This window comes from Oncorhynchus masou, chromosome 3 (genome assembly GCF_036934945.1).
Source record: "Oncorhynchus masou masou isolate Uvic2021 chromosome 3, UVic_Omas_1.1, whole genome shotgun sequence".
Classification (NCBI taxonomy): Eukaryota; Metazoa; Chordata; class Actinopteri; order Salmoniformes; family Salmonidae; genus Oncorhynchus; species Oncorhynchus masou.
This window is the reverse complement of record NC_088214.1, coordinates 12,890,477-12,910,694: the sequence shown is the minus strand read 5'-3', so window position 1 is coordinate 12,910,694 and position 20,218 is coordinate 12,890,477. Positions and strand designations below refer to the sequence as shown.

General features: G+C 42.9%; 2 protein-coding genes across 3 annotated transcripts; one reads left to right on the top strand and one right to left on the bottom strand.

Moving 5' to 3' along the window:
• Positions 1-166: 166 nt before the first annotated feature.
• LOC135510270 (MAU2 chromatid cohesion factor homolog) lies at positions 167-13,110 on the bottom strand. Of its 2 annotated transcripts, none has more exons than XM_064931078.1 (19): positions 12,705-13,110; positions 12,440-12,457; positions 12,225-12,290; positions 11,165-11,260; positions 10,884-10,978; positions 10,698-10,725; positions 10,193-10,348; positions 6,287-6,433; positions 6,104-6,194; positions 5,830-5,933; positions 5,672-5,749; positions 5,466-5,540; positions 5,277-5,360; positions 5,125-5,174; positions 4,958-5,035; positions 4,674-4,785; positions 4,452-4,542; positions 3,686-3,813; positions 167-3,317 (listed from the first exon to the last, which is right to left on the bottom strand). In XM_064931078.1, exons 1-19 carry the CDS (start codon positions 12,936-12,938, stop codon positions 3,240-3,242), a joined length of 1,809 nt encoding a protein of 602 aa, XP_064787150.1. In that variant the 5' UTR covers positions 12,939-13,110; the 3' UTR covers positions 167-3,239. The 2 variants fall into 2 exon arrangements, with proteins under 2 accessions (XP_064787150.1, XP_064787157.1); XM_064931085.1 differs by having other exon boundaries at positions 5,475-5,540.
• Positions 13,111-15,658: 2,548 nt separating this feature from the next.
• armc6 (armadillo repeat containing 6) lies at positions 15,659-19,584 on the top strand. The gene is given in 9 exon segments (XM_064931134.1): positions 15,659-15,707; positions 16,038-16,200; positions 16,351-16,427; positions 16,550-16,705; positions 16,707-17,109; positions 17,235-17,380; positions 17,939-18,070; positions 18,189-18,326; positions 18,479-19,584. Coding segments are annotated over 8 exon segments (1,389 nt in total). The 5' UTR covers positions 15,659-15,707; positions 16,038-16,079; the 3' UTR covers positions 18,695-19,584.
• Positions 19,585-20,218: the final 634 nt, after the last annotated feature.

The following is a 20,218-nucleotide window of genomic DNA, read 5'->3' as shown; positions in this document are numbered from 1 at the left end:
GTTAGATGTTATGCATCAGTCAGGACCAATGCTCTGGACAAATCAAAGTTGAAGATGATAACGTGTTGAGTTGGAATGTTCAGATCAGCATAAAATACAGTTGATGTAAAAGAGAACTACATATTGTTTTTACAATTATCTTCTTTCTTTTTTTAAAGTCTTGATGTGTTGAAAGAAATATTTTATTTAAAAACACAAAACCAGAATTCTAAAATACTGTAATGAGCAGGGTAACCAACGTATTATAACCTTGTAGTTTAACGTAGATGTGAAAGTAAAAACACAAGGCAGTCGTCGTAGCATTTTGTTTCACAACTGACCAAACCTAGTATTTACATGTTTAAATCATTCATAAGAAACATACAAATACACATTGGGGAAAAAGGTCACAAAACATTTATATTTTCTGCCATATCTATACAAAAACGTACCTGCAAAAATAAATAGTGAAACCGATATAATATGGTCAAACATGGTATATAAATAGTCAAACTTTACAAAATCGAATAAATGGATTCATTTGTTAAAAATAAAGAGAGAAATATTTGCAACGCATTATGGTTTATAAGGCTGCTAAACTAAGTCTGCATTGTGATACAATACAATGACAATCAAATATAATTACACAGTGACTAAGAAGTGTGTTATTCTTGAAAAAGTTGGTGATAGATTTGATAGTTGACAAACCCTTACTCGTTAAACAGTTCTGTAAAATAATACAAGTAAGTGTTCTCTGCCATGTCACCAACAGGTTGCTCAAAAATGACTCTGCAGTGCCTCTCTCTGGTTGCACTTGGGAGTGTTCAGGGGGACAATACCTTTTAGATGTCTAAAATACAGGGAGATTTACAAGGTAAACAAACAGTGGAACACAAGGGAAAATATGAGTAGGAATAACATACAGTGCAGTCGGAAAGTATTCAGACCCCTTGACTTTTACCACATTTTGTTAATCACTCGCCTTATTCTAAAATTGATGAAATCGTATCTTTCCCCCTCATTTTTTATTTGACCTTTATTTAACTAGGCAAGTCAGTTAAGAACAAATTCTTATTTTCAATGACGACCTAGGAACTGTGGGTAAACTGCCTTGTTCAGGGGCAGAACGACAGATTCAGTCTTGCAACCTTTCAGTTAATAGCCCAACGCTCTAACCACTAGGCTACCCTACCACCCTCATCACAATATCCCATAATGACAAATCAAAAACATTTTTTTCAACACTTTTTTTTAAAGCACCTTTGGCAGCAATTACAGCCCTGAGTCTTCTTGGGTATGACGCTACAAGCTTGGCACACCTGTATTTGGTGAGTTTTTCCCATTCTTCTCTGCTGATCCTCTCAAACTCTGTCAGATTGGATAGGGAGCATTGCTACACAGCTATTTTCAGGTCTCTCCAGAGATATTCGATTGAGTTCAAGTCTGGGCTCTGGCTGGGCCACTCAAGGACATTCAGACTTGTCCCGAAGCCACTCCTGCGTTGTCTTGGCTGTGTGCTTAGGGTCGTTGTCCTGATGGAAAGTGAACCTTCACTCCAGTCAGCGGATCTGAGCGCTCTGAAGCAGGTTTTCATCAAGCGTCTCTCTGTATTTTGCTCCATTCATCTTTGCCTCGATCCTGACTAGTCTTCCAGTCCCTGCCGCTGAAAAACGTCCCCACAGTTTTAGATGCTAAAACTATGTTTCACCGTAGGGATGGTGCCATCCTGATGTGACACTTGACATGGCATTCAGGCCAAAGAGTTCAATCTTGGTTTCATAAGACCAGAGAATCTTGTTTCTCATGGTGTGCGTCTTTTAGATGCCTTTTGGCAAACTCCAAGCGGGCTGTCATGTGCCTTTTACTGAAGAGAGGCTTCCATCTGGCCACTCTACCATAAAGGCCTGATTGGTGGAGTGCTGCAGAGATGGTCGTCCTTCTGGAAGGTTCTCCCATCTCCACAGAGGAACTCTGGTTCTTGGTCACCTCCCTAACCAAAGCCCTTTTCCCCCAATTGCTCAGTTTGGTCAGGCAGCCAGCTTTAGGAAGAGTCTTGGTGGTTCCAAACTTCTTCCATTTAAGAATGGAGGAGGCCACTGTCTTCTTGGGGACCTTCAATGCTGCATATATATTTTGGTACTCTTCCCCAGATCTGTGCCGACACAATCCTGTTCCGGAGCTCTACAGACAATTTTCATGGCTTGGTTTTTGCTCTGACATGGACTGTCAACTGCAGGACCTTATATAGACAGGTGTGTCCCTTTCCAAATCATGTCCAATCAATTGAATTTACAACAGGTGGACTCTAATCAAGTTGATGAAACATTCCAAGGACAATCAATGTAAACAGGATGCACCTGAGCTCAATTTGAAGTCTCAAAGCAAAGGGTTTGCTGAATACTTTCCACAGGCACTGTATCTAGATAAAATGTAGTTTTAGTTTTGTTACCGCCTACTGAAAAAAAATGGGGGTGCAAACATTGCCTCCCAAATTCAACTTGCCATTAAAAATTATTATTGACTTAAAAAAGAAAATGATATTAAAATATTCACCCAATCCAATGTCTTAACTTCCCACTCCAGGACCGTTGTTAGGAGCTTGACAACAATGAAACTTGGGGGACAAAGTGTAGAACTTTAAACGATGGTTAGGTTCTATCTCAGGTCACTGCAGTGTCACAGAGATGGTCTTCTTTCTTCAACTGGATTATTGTCCTGCCTTGAGTTCGGGGCACAACTCTGTGTGTGAAAACCTATGGTACCTTAGTTGTCAGCAATTCAATGTCAACCATTCATACCGCCAGCTAGACCAAAAAGCTAGCTTCTACTCCAGTCTACTCATCACGTTACATTTCAACTCTATAAAGGTGCATAGTTTCATTATGTGTACGCCCTGCTAATGCAGTGCCCAGTGGCAGTCTCTCTGAGGTAGGTGTAAGCTCAGTTCTCTCTCTCATCTCACCACGTAAAGATAAACACCTTTTGCGTGTTCCACCACCCTCCCACTAAAAAAAGTCCTACCGTTGAAAGAACAAGTTAAAATCTTTAGAATTCTAGATAAAATATGTAATATTGTTTCAGCATTGGTTAGCTATGCTCGTTGGCATAGTAACTACAATGAAACTGGTCAATACTGAAACAAACCAGCATCCAGGCTGTATGCCAGTCTGCCCCTTCACATCTCTATCCCTCTTCTACCCCTCTACCTTTCCCTTCTTTTCTCTTTCCAGCTCACTCTCTCTCTCATGGTGTGGTGGTGCTTAGAGCAGGCTGGCCAGGCTGGTAGAGGGTCCATTCTGGGCCTGGAACTGACCCACTGGAGGAGGTCCATCCGTCCACTGCAACAACACACAGTCTTGTCAGCCCACTGTCTCACACTCATTCCTCTAGCTGGAATGTCTACTTGTTAAATGTCAATTGTAAAGTAATTTGCCTGTAAAGTATTTTTCGCTATGTGTCGGACCCCAGGAAGACCAGCTATCGTCATGGTGTCAGCTAATGATGATCCTAATAAAATCAAATCATTCCTCTAACTGTGCATGTACTTGTTGTGTATTTTCTGTGTATACATATTCACCATGGTGCAGTACAAAGATAATGATGGATGACTAACTGATATACTGATTGATCAGTTCTTATCCAAATTAAGTTATGCTTTGGAAGGCTGTGCATGGGTTATAAAGATTGAGTGATTGATGAATCATACACTGATGAGGTTGTGCTCAGGGAGGCTGCAGGCAGCGATGTGGTCCTGCAGGAGCTGCTGGGAGAAGTTCTGGTGCATCTGAGCTGCTTCATGGGCATCTATCGTGTTCCCACACGCCTTGTTCAGATCTACAGGGAGAACAGTCCCAGTCAGTACACACACACACACACACACACACACACCACCTCGTGGACATCTATCGTGTTCCCACACGCCTTGTTCGGATCTACAGGTAGAACAGTCCCAGTCAGTACCACACACACACACACACACCACCTCGTGGACATCTATCGTGTTCCCACACGCCTTGTTCAGATCTACAGGTAGAACAGTCCCAGTCAGTACCACACACACACACACACACACACCACCACCTCGTGGGCATCTATCGTGTTCCCACATGCCTTGTTCAGATCTACAGGGAGAACAGTCCCAGTCAGTACCACACACACACACCACCTCGTGGGCATCTATCGTGTTCCCACACGCCTTGTTCAGATCTACAGGGAGAACAGTCCCAGTCAGTACCACACACACACACCACCTCGTGGGCATCTATCGTGTTCCCACATGCCTTGTTCAGATCTACAGGGAGAACAGTCCCAGTCAGTCCCAGTCAGTACACACACACACACACACACACACACACCACCACCTCGTGGGCATCTATCGTGTTCCCACATGCCTTGTTCAGATCTACAGGGAGAAGAGTCATTTCAGTCAGTACATCTCAAAAACAGACACACACAGACAGGTGTTGTCTTACCCTTGAGCAGAGCCGAGGACCAGAGCTGGACTGACATATCAGGGATCTTGCTGGCCAGTTGCATGGCTGGGACCACCATGTTGTTACTCTCCTGGCGGAAACACAGACAGAACCAAATGCATGGTTCAGATTCAATCACACCTTCTAGCATTGCTCCGAGAAATGATGTGCTTTTGGAAACCCTGCAATATGATCCTGGAGAACCCTGTGATGTGATCTCACCCGGTGGTTCCCCAGCACGTAGAAGATATGCCCCAGTAGGACCAGAGAGCATGCAGTCAGACGATTCAGGTCTTCAGCATTGGACATCTTCAGAGTCTCCCTCAGGAACCGCCTAACGCGACACACAGTCACTAACACGTTTTAGTTAAGGTTTCACAGCCGCGCTCTTTCGGCTTTCTTTCCAACTGAGCAGGTATTCTAAACGTGTGAAGATATTATTCGTATGTGATGTAATGGAGATGTGCATCAAGAAATAGTTTCTGGTGAGCCATGGTTGAACTTACTTGGCCTCATTATAGCGTCCCTGGAAGAAAGAGAGCAGTCCACGGATGTAGAAGGCTGCTGCTCGCAGACAATGAGAGCTGGAATGGGAGGAGTAGAGGAGTTCATTTAGAATCAAACATCAATCGCAAGATTGCAAAAATACATAGATAAACATACACTTTCTTACCTGACAGGGAAGTTGTGATCAGGATTTATCCTCTCCAACAGGTTATAAAGCTGTTATAACAGAAACAGGGACATATTACGTCAGGTGAAGAACTCACATTCATCACATACAACAACCCTGCTATCCTGAATGCACCACAGATGCCCTCTGACCTCCTGGTCCCTGTTGCCCTCCCTGATATAGACGCTGGCCAGATTGGTTACAATGAACGCCCACAGTTCCTGGTGCGTCGTCAGCTGAAAGAGTAAAAAACACATGTGTATTTCAATTAACACACCCATAAATATCAAACTAAGGAGGTTACTAATTTTGCCAATAGATATCTTAGTAGACACACTCACGTCACTCACCCGCAGGGCAGCAGTGAACTGCGCCTCAGCGTTATCCATGCAGTTCACTGAGAGACAGTACAGACCCTGGAACAGACCACAACAGTGACGAGGGAGGCGATCGGCACAATACAGAAAATCATAACAGAACAACTACCTGTCCACTGCACAAAGTACAGATATAAGAAATAGAAATCCAAGGCTAGAAAGCTACTCACTAGCAGGGTGTGTAGCTGGGATGCATGGTTGGTGAATAACCTGGGAGACTGTGCACACAGCTGACACACCTGAGAGATCTGAGAACAGGGAAACCATCAGCATCACGAAAATCTATCCGTTTACATGAATTGCTGTGTATGTTAAGCATGTTCCCTACCTCTTGCAATGCCGTGGCCTTGTGACCAGTGACGAGTCGGCACATGATGATGTGCTCCAGCAGAATGACTTGGAATGTGGAGAGGATGGGGCTAGAGTCCAGCACTGGAAAACACATCAATATCAGCAGCATCAACAGCAACAGAAAGTCACTGACAACCACAATACTTCTACAGCTGAAAAATCACTGGGAGATTGAGAGAGGGTCAGGATCACAGAGATCCTTTTAAATGACCTCTATATGTAATTCTATGGTGAGGATTCCATTGACTTACTTTTGAGCTTTTCCAGCTGCATGAGAGCTTTGTCTGTGTATTTCTGGGCCTTCTCCAGGTAGCCTGCTTGCATGGAGTGCATGACTGTCACCTGTGGAAGAAAAACAAGTAAGTAAAGTCTGTCGTGACAAGAACAATATGACCAATAGAGGTCAAAGGTCACTTGCAGTAGCTGTATCCCACCAGGTAGACAAGGACACACATGTGCTCCTTGGGCAGCCAGTGGAACAGGTCGGCAGGGTTACTGGGTAGGATCTCATCGTCGTGGAGTGTAGAGATGGTCTGGATGCACTGCTGCAGCTGCTTCAGACACGGCTTCACACTCTTCACCTATCAGCCCAAAGATATTTATTACATCGGTTATGTGCCTTTTCAAGTGGGATTACATCTAGAATTGTATGATGACTTCATCTCTGTGTGCATATTGCTCCTAAATCTTGCCGTGTTAATTAAGTCCTATTTTATACAGTTGAGGTCAGAAGTTTACATACACTTAGGTTGGAGTCATTACAACTTGTTTTTCAACCACGCCACAAATTTCTTGTTAACAAGCTATCGTTTTGGCAAGTCGGTTAGGAAATCTACTTTGCGCATGACAAGTAATTTTTCCAACAATTGTTTACAGACAGATTATTTCACTTATAATTCACAATTCCAGAAGGCACATTGACGGTGCCTTTAAACAGCTTGGAAAAATCCAGAAAATGATGTCATGGCTTTAGAAGCTTCTGATAGGCTAATTGACATCATTTGAGTCAGTTGGAGGTGTACCTGTGGATGTATTTCAAGGCCTCCCTTCAAACTCGGTGCCTCTTTGCTTGACATCATGGGAAAATCAAAAGAAATCAGCCAAGACCTCAGAAAAAGACATCCACAAGCTTGGTTTATCCTTGGGAGTCATTTCAAAATGCCTGAAGGTACCATGTTCATCTGTACAAATAGTAGTTTGCAAGTATAAACACCATGGGACCACGCAGTCATCATACCACTCAGGAAGGAGACGCGTTCTGTCGCCGAGAGATGAATGTACTTTGGTGCGAAAAGTGATAATCAATCCAAGAATAACAGTAAAGGACCTTGTGAAGATGCTGGAGGAAACAGGTACAAAAGTATCTATATCCACAGTAAAACGAGTCCTATATCAACATAACCTGAAAGGCTGCTCAGCAAGGAAGAAGCCACTGCTCCAAAACCGCCATAAAAAAAGCCAGACTACGCTTTGCAACTGTTCAAGGGGACAAAGATAATACTTTTTGGAGAAATGTCCTCTGGTCTGATGAAACAAAAATATAAATGTTTGGCCATAATGACCATCGTTATGTTTGGAGGAAAAAGGGGGAGGCTTGCAAGTCGAAAGACACCATCCCAACCGTGAAGCACGGGGGTGGCAGCGCCACGTTGTGGGGGTGCTTTGCTGCAGGAGGGACTGGTGCACTTCCCAAAATAGATGGCCGCATGAGGGAGGAAAATAATGTGGATATATTGAAGCAACATCTCAAGACATCAGTCAGGAAGGTAAAGCTTGGTCTCAAATGGGTCCAAATGGACAATGACCCCAAGCATACTTCCAAAGTTGTGGCAAAAAGGTTTAAGGACAACAAAGTCAAGGTATTGGAGTGGCCATCACAAAGTCCTGACCTCAATCCCATAGAAAATTTGTGGGAAGAACTGAAAAAGCGTGTGTGAACAAGGAGGCCTACAAACCTGACTCAATTACACCAGCTCTGTCAGGAGGAAATGGGCCAAAATTTACCCAACTTAAAGTGGGAAGCTTGTGGAAGGCTACCTGAAATGTTTGACCCAAGTTAAACAATTTAAAAGGCAAAGCTAACAAATACTAATTGAGTGTATGCAAACATCTGACCCACTGGGAATGTGATGAAATAAATAAAAGCTTAAATAAATCATTTCACATTCTTAAAATAAAGTCAAGATCCTAACTGACCTAAGTAAGACATGGAATTTTTACTCTGATTAAAGGTCAGGAATTGTGAAAAAATGAGTCAAAATTAATTTGGCTACGGTGTATGTAAACTTCCAACTTCAACTGTACATTTTTGACAACAGGCCCCGTATCTTTTTATTTTGTGACCATGGACCACATAATCAGGACTTCATAAAAACTCAGGCATTATCCCATGTCTGCTAAGTGAGTGAGGTCTACTGTATCTATATTTTACAGTGGCTTGCAAAAGTATTCACCCCCCTTGGCATTTTTCCTATTTTGTTGGCTTACAACCTGGAACAAATTTTTTTTGGGGGGGTTGTATCATTTGATTTACACAACATGCCTACCACCTTGAAGATGCAATTTTTTGTGTGTGAAACAAACAAGAAATAAAAACAGAAAACCTTAGCGTGCATAACTATTCACCCCCCCAAAGTCAATATTTTGTAGAGCTACCTTTCGCAGCAATTACAGCTGCAAGTCTCTTGGGGTATGTCTCTAAAAGCTTGGCACATCGAGCCACTGGGATTTTTTCACATACTTCAAGGCAAAACTGCTCCAGCTCCTTCAAGTTGGATGGGTTCCGCTGGTGTACAGCAATATTTAAGTCATACCACAGATTCTCAATTGGATTGAGGTCTGGGCTTTGACTAGGCCATTCCAAGATATTTAAATGTTCCCCTTAAACCACTCAAGTGTTGCTTTAGCAGTATGCTTAGGGTCATTGTCCTGCTGGAAGGTTTACCTCCGTCACAGTCTCAAATCTCTGGAAGACTGAAACAGGTTTCCTTCAAGAATTTCCCTGTATTTAGCGCCATCCATCATTCCTTCAATTGTTTTATTTTACCCCCTTTTCATGGTATCCAATTGTTAGTAGTTACTATCTTGTCTCATCGCTACAACTCCCGTACTGGTTCGGGAGAGACGAAGGGCGAAAGCCATGCGTCCTCCGAAACACAACCCAACCAAGCTACACTGCTTCTTAATACAGCACGCATCCAACCCGGAAGCCAGTCCCACCATTGTGTCGGAGGAAACACCATACATCCGGCGACCTGGTTAGCATGCACTGCACCCGGCCCGCCACATGATTCGCTAGTGTGCGATGAGACAAGGATATCCCTACCGGCCAAACCCCCCCTAACCCGGACGATACTAGGCCAATTGTGCGTCGCCCCACGGACCTCCCGGTCGCGGCCGGCTGCGACAGAGCCTGGGCGCGAACCCAGAGTCTCTGCGATGCAGTGCCCTAGACCACTGCGCCACCCGAGTGGCTTTTCTCTGGCCACTCCTCCATTAAGCCCAGCTCTGTGGAGTATACGGTTTAAAGTGGTCCTATGGACAGATACTCCAATCTCCACTGTGGAGCTTTGAAGCTCCTTCAGGGTAATCTTTGGTCTCTTTGTTGCGTCTCTGATTAATGCCCTCCTTGCTTGGTCCGTGAGTTTTGGTTGGCACCCCTTTCTTGGCAGGTTTGTTGTGGTGCCATATTCTTTACATTTTTTAATAATGGATTTAATGGTGCTCCGTGGAATGTTCAAAGTTTCAGATATTTTTTTTATAACCCAACCCTGATCTGTACTTCTCCACAACCTTGTCCCTGACCTGTTTGGAGAGCTCCTTGGTCTTCATGGTGCCCTTTGCTTAGTGGTGTTGCAGACTCTGGGGCCTTTCAGAACAGGTTTATATATACTGAGATGTGACAGATCAAAGGACACTAAAATAAAGTCCACCTGTGTGCAATCTAACAAATATTACATCTGAAGGTAATTGGTTGCACCAGATCTTATTTAGGGGCTTCATAGCAAAGGGGAGGTGAATACATATACAAAGGGGAGGTGAATACATATGCACACACCACTTTTCCATATTTTTTGTTGTTGAATTTTGTGAAACAAGATATTTTATTTCACTTCACCAATTTGGACTGCTTTGTGTATGTCCATCACATGAAACCCAAATTACAGGTTGTAATGCAACAAAATAGGGAAAAAGCCAAGGGGATGAATACTTTTGCAAGGCACTGTAAATACTGTATGTAGATTGTGTAAATTCCTGTCTATATTCTGTCTACTTCATCAAGTCAAATTCCGGGTATGTGTAAATCTACTTGGCGTATAAAGGTGATTGTGATTCTGTACCTGTCCAGCGTCCAGGTAGTGTGTGACCTGCAGCACCAGGAAGAACACCCTGAGAGACTCCTTCTGGATGGGGTTTCCCTGCCAGTTCTCCACGATGGTCCCACACAGAGTCAACAGAGGATGCACTTCCCCAAGCTTCCTCTCCATCAGCAGCAGCTTTAGACAAACACACAGGGTGACATTTCACTCTTCTTAAAACAGGCGCAATTTTGTCCCTAAAAATATATTTTTCTTACAAATTATTCAAGTAGGATGCCTCAAAACTTCCATTACAACAATGTCTATCCGCTAGTGACTATTAATGCAGGTAAGTAGGTAAACATTGCAAAAATAAGCATTTGTTTCATTTTTTAGGTGGCCATCAAGACATTCATTAAAAAACAGCAATGGTCTAAGTGGTTTCAGCAGAATTGAATATTGAATTTACTTAGTTTTATCATTATTCGATTTTAATTCATCGTCATGAGAGAATGTCTTGACATGATTAGTATATTTCTCAACTTACCATTCCTTTACTCAACAGAAAGAGAGCTCTGTGCAGGAAGAAAGAAAACAAGGATATCAGTAACATTACCTGACCAGACCACAACACTAATCCTCAGGGCAGTAAAACAACACCTTGATAAAGTACAGACATTACTAGAACTGTTAAACTGTTTCACTTGTATTGTGTTCTACCATGATACACTACCTGGTGTATTCAGAGCCCACTACCCTGGTATACTCTGCCCCTACCCCCAGGAGGTCACAAGCTGACACCAGATCCTTCTCCAGTGTGTGCAGTTGCTGAAGAAAAATAAATAAAAAAGGACAAGAAATCTTTTATCCACTATTTAAGAGAAGTAAATAATGACCCATATAGATGTAAATTGAGGTGAATAACAGCTAAATACATTTCTGTGAACCTCGACTTCAGAAGAACTGGTCATTTTACAGATTGGGTTATCAGGTCCGGTTGTTAGGTTGACTTACCGCCAGTTGGAAAAGCAATCTGCAGTGCCAGTAGGGAGTTTGCTGGGAGATCTGGATGGCCTTCCGCAGCAAGGGCTTTGCCGAATCAACCAGATTCTTCAAAGAAAGACCAGATCAGAGATAATCATCAGTTCATTGACTTAAATAAATAACTTTTACAACAATACTGTATAGGACACTACAAATCAGAAGTGTTTGCTAAACCAACTAACATATCCTAGTTAATCTTACTGTTTCAGAGTTCACTTACATGCAAAAGCAGCTTAATGAGGGAAAAGACAACGCAAGGATTACCGATTAGGCCTATTTTATGATGACATAACAGCCAAAGCCAAAATAATGGAGTATGATATTTTGTCTTACAAAAGGTTGACAAACAAAAATGCTGAGATAAACATGTGAACAGACAAGCAAGGCATGTTTAACACTGCAAGCAAGGCAAGCAAGGCATGTTTAACACTGCAAGCAAGGCAAGGCATGTTTAACACCGCAAGGCAAGGCATGTTTAACACCGCAAGGCAAGGCATGTTTAACACCGCAAGGCAAGGCATGTTTAACACCGCAAGGCAAGGCATGTTTAACACCGCAAGGCAAGGCAAGGCATGTTTAACACGCAAGGCAAGGCATGTTTAACACTGCAAGGCATGTTTAACACTGCAAGGCAAGGCATGTTTAACACTGCAAGGCATGTTTAACACTGCAAGGCAAGGCATGTTTAACACTGCAAGGCAAGGCATGTTTAACACTGCAAGGCAAGGCATGTTTAACACTGCAAGGCAAGGCATGTTTAACACTGCAAGGCATGTTTAACACTGCAAGGCAAGGCATGTTTAACACTGCAAGGCAAGGCATGTTTAACACTGCAAGGCAAGGCATGTTTAACACTGCAAGGCAAGGCATGTTTAACACTGCAAGGCAAGGCATGTTTAACACTGCAAGGCAAGGCATGTTTAACACTGCAAGGCAAGGCAAGTTTAACACTGACATTTGATTGAATTCAGGTAATAGTGCAAGATGAAGGTGGGCCAGAGGTTGGAAATGAGAACAATACTACACTTACCTGTTGGCAATACAGTTCTGACAGAAGACTTGCTGCCTCGAATTTGACATCTTCAAACTGAGGGATCTGGTATTACTTGTAAAGGAAATGTATTTTTCTGCATGATAACACTAGCATCAATGAAGAAAAAAGAACGTACGGGGCATGGAGACATGGTAAACATTTGTTCAGGTAGATGCATGCTTTCTCTCTATCACACACACACGAAAGGATACTTGTTGTGATATGAACCACTATAGGGGGGAACAGAATGCGAAAATTAGTTTCAATATCTGTTTAGTACATGCAATGTTGCATTGTTTGATTGATGTCCCAACAATTATTATAAACTGACGCGCGATAATTAAATATCCTCACTGATAATCAACCACTCTCGTCCACTTCTCTGATCAACAACACACCGATAGCTTTGCCAAAGCTGCGGCCTTCCTTTTCCCTCCCCTATAAAACACATCCACGGAGTTTCTGGGGAATGCTTACCGCTTTCTCCAAGTGGCTTCGGGCGAGTTCGGTGTTCTTGGTGTGGTGGTAGAGTACCGAGCCCAGCTGGAGATGAGTTCGGGCCTCGACCCTCTGCGGCGGCTTGAATTGAAACACCGCCTGCAGACAGTGGACGCAGAGACGGATCTTCGGAGGACTTGAGGTGCGAAAATGTTCCGCAAAGCCGAGCAGAGCTAGGTACCAAGATTCCGGGGCCTCTCCGCTTGTCGCCATCTTACTGACAACAAAAACATCAACAGTCGCTATCGCACCACTGCCGTTCTTCAGCGAGTTTGCTCCAGAGCTCTGATCTAGGATCGGTTATGCTCTCTGATTTGTGATTGCTATGGTTAGGTTGGGAAATGGTCAGCTGATGCTGGATCTGCGCGTAGGAGCAAGCGACCCCACGCGATTTCAATGGCAGCGATCACGGAGATCCCTTGCATCTTGGGACATGCAGTTGATTTACGTTTGCATAAACATAATACATGCATTTATTTATCATTTGTAAAAGTGATATAGCTTGCCAAAATATGTTTACCTGAGTCCAATATTTGTATATTGTATGGATTATCTTTGACTTCCAGCAGTGAATAGTATTTTAACAGAACTAGAAAAAAAGTATGCGGAACCTTTTTATTTTATGAAAGCTCAACCTAGCCGAGACGATTTATTTGAAGGACTTGCGTACATGTTTAACTATTTACTGTATAATAACGTAGCAATCAATTCCAGCAATATCGGTTTCCACGCTGTGACGTTATTTGCGTAGTCTCCCCAGTTGGGTTTGAGTCATTGGGCGCGTTCGAGCGGATCACTTTTGTCAAGTCTTTGACCATCGTTAGTCACTCTCTTTCAAAGGGATTCAGTTTTTGTCAAATTAACATCAGATTTGACTTTTCATAGCAGGTAAAGGAGAATTTACGCATTATGTTAAGGTTAGGACATTAATTTGACAAAAGATGGATCCCTTACCCATGACACTTGCACCTACATGTCGACTGCATGAACTTTACTAAAAATAATGTGATCAAAGGTCATGACATTTTGACTGCAAGTTTCTGCAGTTGCTCTTCACCAACTTCATCCTGCAGCCATCACCTGTGTTGTGGGAGGCTCTATTGTCAACCAATCATTATTTGTATTTTTTTTTTTGACCCACAAGAAATACAGTCACCAAATACATGACTGAAACAGGGGCCAGTTCATGTGTACAGTACATATATACAAATAAATGTGATTTTTGGGTTAAATGGGTTTCCATCACATTTTCAACTCTGATGATTTTACTGATGGTTTTGTCATAAAAACTGTTGTGTTAAATAGCAAATGTGCCTACTCTGGGCTTGCCACGTGCACTCTAACCAACAACAGATACAGTGTGTGTAGACTGTGCGGATAGGCTCCTCTACATGATGAGATTATTATGGATACAAGTGATCATGTTTTTATTTGTCAAGCATTGATCATCATGTCATCAGAATAAGACCCTCAATATTTATTGGAAAGCAGCATCAAAATACACACTTTCACCACCCTGCAAAGTTCATCATAAATTATTTAATCTGTTGCCTAATAATACAATTGTAACAAAACTTTCTGTTTCGTAGTTAGTATCTAGGTTTCCATTTAATTGGTGACAGATTTTCATGCAATTATTCAAAAATCTGCATAAAAACAATGTGCACATTTTTCCACCAGAGATGTTTCCATCATATTGACCTGTTGACATAGTACACACAAAAATACATTTTGCTGTTAAATTCTCATGTACCGAAATAAACAACAACATACAAGTTAAATGGGTTTCCATCGCATTTTCAACTCTACTGATGGTTTTCTCACAAAATATGTTTGCATTATGTAGCGAGTGTGTCCACTCTGGTATTGGCAAGTGTGCGCTAGCCAACAACGGTATCTGCGCGCTGTTGGCTAGAGCGCACGTATAGCCTACATGATGAAATTATTATGGATAAGAGCAAGAATATTTGTCAAACAGCAGTCAAAACAGCATCGATCATCATGTCACCAGAATCAGACCCTCAATATTTATTAGAAAAAAAGCATTAAACTCATCACCTTGCACTTTCAGCACCCTGTGAAGTTAGTTCATCATAACTTTATTTAATCTGTAGCTTAATAAACTGCATGCTTTCCCAACAAGTCGTGGTGGGAAAAGCATCAAGCTCACCTTGCACTTTCACCACCCTGTTAAATTCTTCATTAATTATTTAATCTGTAGCCTAATAAACTGCATGGTTTCCATAGTCGTGGTGGGATGATCACACAACATATGGTGTCATTCTGCCCCTGAACAAGGCAGTTAACCTACTGTTCCTAGGCCCTCATTGTAAATAACAATGTGTTCTTAACTGACTTGCCTAGTTAAATAAAGGTTCAATTTGAAATAAATTTAAAAATCCAAGTTTACTTCAATATAATGGTTATTATATCAATACTTGCTCATAAAGGTGCTTCTGCCTCCATTCATTTTACTGACACAAAAAAAGATCCCACCATGTCAAACGAAGGAATCACAAGAGGTTGGTGGCACCTTAATCGGGGAGGATGGGCTCGTGGTAATGGCTAGAGCAGAGTAGGGTGGCATGGTTTCAAACATATAGAAACCACATTTTTGACTCCGTTCAAGGCAGCAGCTACTCTTCCTGAGGTCCAAACACATTGACATTTATATTACACATAAAACAAAACGGTACTTCACATAACACTGTCACACCACTAAATATCCACAACACAACATGTATGATTCCACTCACATTATTACGGTGTACGGGTTTCTCTTCACAGTCCATGCTGTTCCATAAGGTGTATTTTTATCTGATTTTTCCTGCTTGCATCAGTTACCTTATGTGGAATAGAGTTCCTTGTAGCCATGACTCTATCTATGTAGTACTGCCGCCCCCCCCCCACCCGGCATTTATTTAGTCGGTTACCCTACCACTCAAACGTGCCCATTATCAGTAGTACAGCCACTGGGCGGTGGTAAGTGATACATGATCTGTTATTTTGTGACGTTCCCGGTAATTCTATTCTAAGTTAACAAATTAGAAACGTATGTCTAAACGTCTTCTTAAAGCATCTCGGCTATTTGAAAAATAGTTCGCTAGATACCGGTATCTATCTTTGTGTGCTGATGGCTAAGTTGAGCTAGCTAGCTAGGGGTGTAGCTAGCTAGTACGCGTGCTATCTTTAAGCAGGCGGTTGTTATCTGACGTTTGTGTCACCAGCAACACACAGCCCACAACAATAATCATGTTGGAGTAGACTATGTTGGGTCCTTTCTGATTTTGCAATCGTTTAATTGCATTTCAGTCTTGGTCTTCGTCTCTTCGAGTTGAGCTGAGCGTTGCAGACATGGCCTGTCGCAGGATCACACAGGAGACCTTCGATGCGGTGGTCAAGGAAAACATCGATGAGTTCGACATGGACACCGCGGAGGCCTTAAGAGAAGCGGTAGAACAGTTTGAGTCTCAAGGTATAATAACGGTACATGATTTGATCTGAATCTGACATTGTAGGAGCAACATACACGCCTACTGTAACTCAACCGTGTGATAGGCAATGTATAAGATAAACCCCCTGATCCTGGATGAATCTCCCTCTGTTTTTCCTCCATATTCCCCAGGGGTGGACCTCAGCTGTATAGTGAAAACTGTGCCGACAGCAGGTGATCACCAAACAGAGGAGCATGAGGTCCTTAAGGTTGGTATGGAGTATGTTCTGCACAGATGACAACACAACATAAGTCATCACCACGTGCATCACATTTCACAGTACAGGATGCCACCCATCATGCCACAGCTCTATACCGTTTCTATTTACAGGCCCTTGAATCCCTTCAAATGGCATCTGACAGTAGTATGACTGCAGATCTGAAACGCTTCACTGAGCAGTGTTCTCTCGGCTTCGCCCAGAGGCACCTGGCAGCCCAGAAAGATGCCTATCCTACAATCATCTCCTGCTGTAGAATGACTCTGGGATGAACAGGAGGCTCTGCTTGCCGCACTCTCTGCCCTGGCCGCTCTGACAGATGGCCAGCCAGACCTCCTTGACTCGGAGGGCAAGGATCTCCTTGTGAGCATTCTTGACATGTACCAGACAGACCCTGCACTGATGTTAGTTGCCATCCGTACGGTCCGCCATTTCTGTTTGAAGCACGAGCAGAACAGGCAGGATTTGGTGAAGGCTGGAGTGCTGCCGTTGCTGACCGGTACCATCAAGCAACACACTGGACGCTCCGATCTGGTCAAAGAGGCCTGTAATGCCCTCCGGTACATGACCTTTGACGATGACATAAGAGTTCCTTTTGGACAGGCTCACGAACACGCCAAGATGATTGTTATGGAACACAATGGGTTGAAAGTTATTGTGGAGGCTGCTAAAGGTAATATAAATGTCAGAAGGAAGATACTATGAAAGATAATGATATCTTTGAGTATTTAGGATGGTAGGTTGACATGTTTTATTCGTGGTGAATCACCTCTTCTGTGTTTCTTTTCTCCCTCTCAGCACACCCAGAGAATAGCCCTGTCCTCAGTGTGCTGTGTGCTACTCTGTCCAGCCTGGCCGTGAGGAACGAGTTCTGTCAGGACATCTGTGACCTGGGAGGGTTAAAGTTCATGATGACCCTGCTGGCAGACAGTTATGAGTCCCAGGTAAGTTATGCTTGCAAAAGTGCCTCAGACCAGCCTTTTTCAAACCTCTCCTTGTGGACCCCCAGCCATTCCATGTATTTGAACTATTCCACAACTAGCATACCTGATTCAACTTGTCATCAAGTGACTGTTTTTGACAAATGATTTCATTAGTTTTCACTAGAAACCAAATAGAAGCAAGCAATGAAACGGGGAGGAACCTGTCTGAATTTGTCAGTTAGAAACTCGTTTTCGTAGCAAAATGTTTTCCCTTGTGGAATATTTATTTAACTAGACAAGGAAGTTAAGAACAAACAGTTATTTATGATGTCGGCCCAACCCAGACGACACTGGGTCAATTGGGAGTCCCATAGGGTGGTGCACAATCACAGCCGGATGTGATGCAGCCTGAATTCGAACCAGGTACTGCAAAATATGTAAACATTTGGGGATCCCAGAGGAGAGACCCCCCCCCCAAAAGGCTGCTTCAGACTACGTTTCTGTCTTTTTTTATTACATGAGATTGTTTTGACTTGTGGTTCCCTGAATTGCTCACTAACTAGTTCACGTCCCTTCCAGGAGCTCACAAGGCAGGTACTCAGCGCTCTGAGGGCTATTGCAGGAAATGATGATGTTAAGGATGCTGTCACAAATGCCGGTGGAGTACAGCTCATCGTCATCGCCATGAACAGACACATGGGAAATGCTCAGGTGAGCCTTTCATTTCATGCAGTTGACTGACTTTGACAAATTATTTCATAAGTCTTTATTGTTTAAACATGTTATACATTTTTGTGGCTTTTATGTTGTGCCTATCTCTCCTGTCTAGGTGTGTGAGCAGGGCTGTGCTGCTCTCTCTGTCGTTGCTCTGCGCAAACCCAACAACTGCCAAGTCATTATGGAGGAAGGCGGTGCGCTGGCCGCTCTGCTGGCTATGAAGACCCATCCTGATGAGGTCAATGTGCAGGTAATACGAGGATACAAGAAGGAATCAGTTCCCCATGGGCACGACATAGGGCTATAACTGGTGATCAAACCTTCTTTAGCCTGCCATCTTTATGTAATACCATCTCTCTCTCTTTCTTTGTCTGTCTCTCTCTGTGTGGGTGTGTTCCCCAGAAACAGGGATGTATGCTTCTGAGGAACCTGGTGGCGCGCATGACTCACTTCAACCAGCCCATCCTGGAGATGGGAGCAGAGGCCCTCATCGCCCAGGCTCTGGCGGCCCACCGGGACTGTGGCGACCTGGCAAAAGCTGCCCTAAGGGACCTTGGCTGCCAGGTAGAGCTCCGAGAGCTGTGGACGGGCAAGAAGGGTAGCCTCACCAGAGATTGACATTAAGGTCTGAAAGGCCCTCGGTCACCCACCCTGGTCTGGAGGATGTACAGGAGGTGCATGCTTTTGTTCCAGCCCAGCTATAACAACCTTGGTTGATTTAATTTACTGCTAATTTGAACAGGACACGTGTCAATTCAAAGCCGTAATAAAAGCTCACACACTCTGCAGCTCTCCAGAGCCAGGGTTGGGGACCACTACACTCAGAACACCTGAACACAGTCAATAAAACTGCTAATCCTAGTAAATGGCCTCATCAAGTTTCTGATATGCCTGGGAAGCAGAGTTGTATGAAGGAGTACAGAGGGGGATAAAGCTGTTGGACTTGTAATGTTTATAAATGTATTATTATTTACTGTAAATATTTTTGTGGTTATTAGTTGTATTTTCACTTTTACAGCCATTTTCTTTCATCAGAATTGAAGTATTAAATCCTGAAAAGTTTTAGTTTTATTTACCAGGTCTATTATAAAGTCTTGAAGTGTACTTAATTGATTGCAAACATGCTTTCTTGCACTCCGTTCTCTCTGTGCAGCTTCATTGTAATGTGGCTTTTGCCTGTACTCCCAAATTGTTTCTTTGCTGAGTTGGACATTTTAGATTTTAATGTGCATAACATGTTTTTTCTCCCTCCAAACATTCCTTAACAATACTCTGCGGGTGGGTTAAATTAGAAGTGAAGTATTTCAATTAATGTAAAATAGAGTACCTTTTTTCAAATATTGACCTCAGTTTGACCCTAACCTTGGAACACTTTTACTCTTAAAGTTTCCATTTTTAAGTCTACCTGTTTGTCTCCTGTTATAGTAGGAAACTGGAAATTCTGATACATGCCTTTTCCTCAGAGAGACCGGCACGTGAACAGTGTATTAAAACCAACTGATTCATAATGTCTGCATTTTTTCCGCTGATCTAAACTTGGTCATCTCTTTGCAGCTGCACAAAATGAATCTAAAACATTATGAAATCTGATGTCTGATATAGACTGTCCATTGGCTTGAGGGTGTTCTACCTGTGTCTGCATGTATTTGTGTGAGCGAGAGGGGAGAAAGAAAAGTAGACACCAGTACACTGCTGAATGCTCATGCAGTTCAAGTGCAATGATGCATTTGGGAGTGAATTCTAACTTCCATTTAAGTAAAAAATTTAATATGCATTGATGTCAGTTGGAGACGGAGTCAAAATTCATCTTAAATAGATTTTAAGATTCACCTGTTGATGGACTGTGGAAGCATTCGGCAGTGTGCTGGTGTCTGGTTTTCTTTCATGACGTTACCGTTGGCACCCTGCAGCTGAAAGGAACCAAACTGGATGTGGGTACAGTACCGTACCTCTAAACTGTGAGAGTGGCTGAGCTCTGGTGTGTGTATGGGACTCTCTTCTATGTTTGAGTGAACTAAAGGATGTTGTTTACTGAGCTCCCATTGGTTAGTGACAAGAAGGGGGTGAGTTGTTTAGACTTTTTATTTTAGGATACTGTTCTCTCCTACAATGATAAAAGCTGTAGAACCAGTCTGAGGTGTT

What these genes read in the sequence shown, in the direction of transcription:
- LOC135510270 (XM_064931078.1), bottom strand. Translation starts at nt 12,938, where the DNA reads ATGGCGACAAGCGGAGAGGCCCCGGAATCTTGGTACCTAGCTCTGCTC. An exon ending in GCAGCTGGAAAAGCTCAAAA is followed by an intron (nt 5,934 to 6,103) that starts GTAAGTCAATGG and finishes TGTGTTTTCCAG; the next exon opens with TGCTGGACTCTAGCCCCATC. An exon ending in GTCCTCGGCTCTGCTCAAGG is followed by an intron (nt 3,814 to 4,451) that starts GTAAGACAACAC and finishes TTCTCCCTGTAG; the next exon opens with ATCTGAACAAGGCGTGTGGG.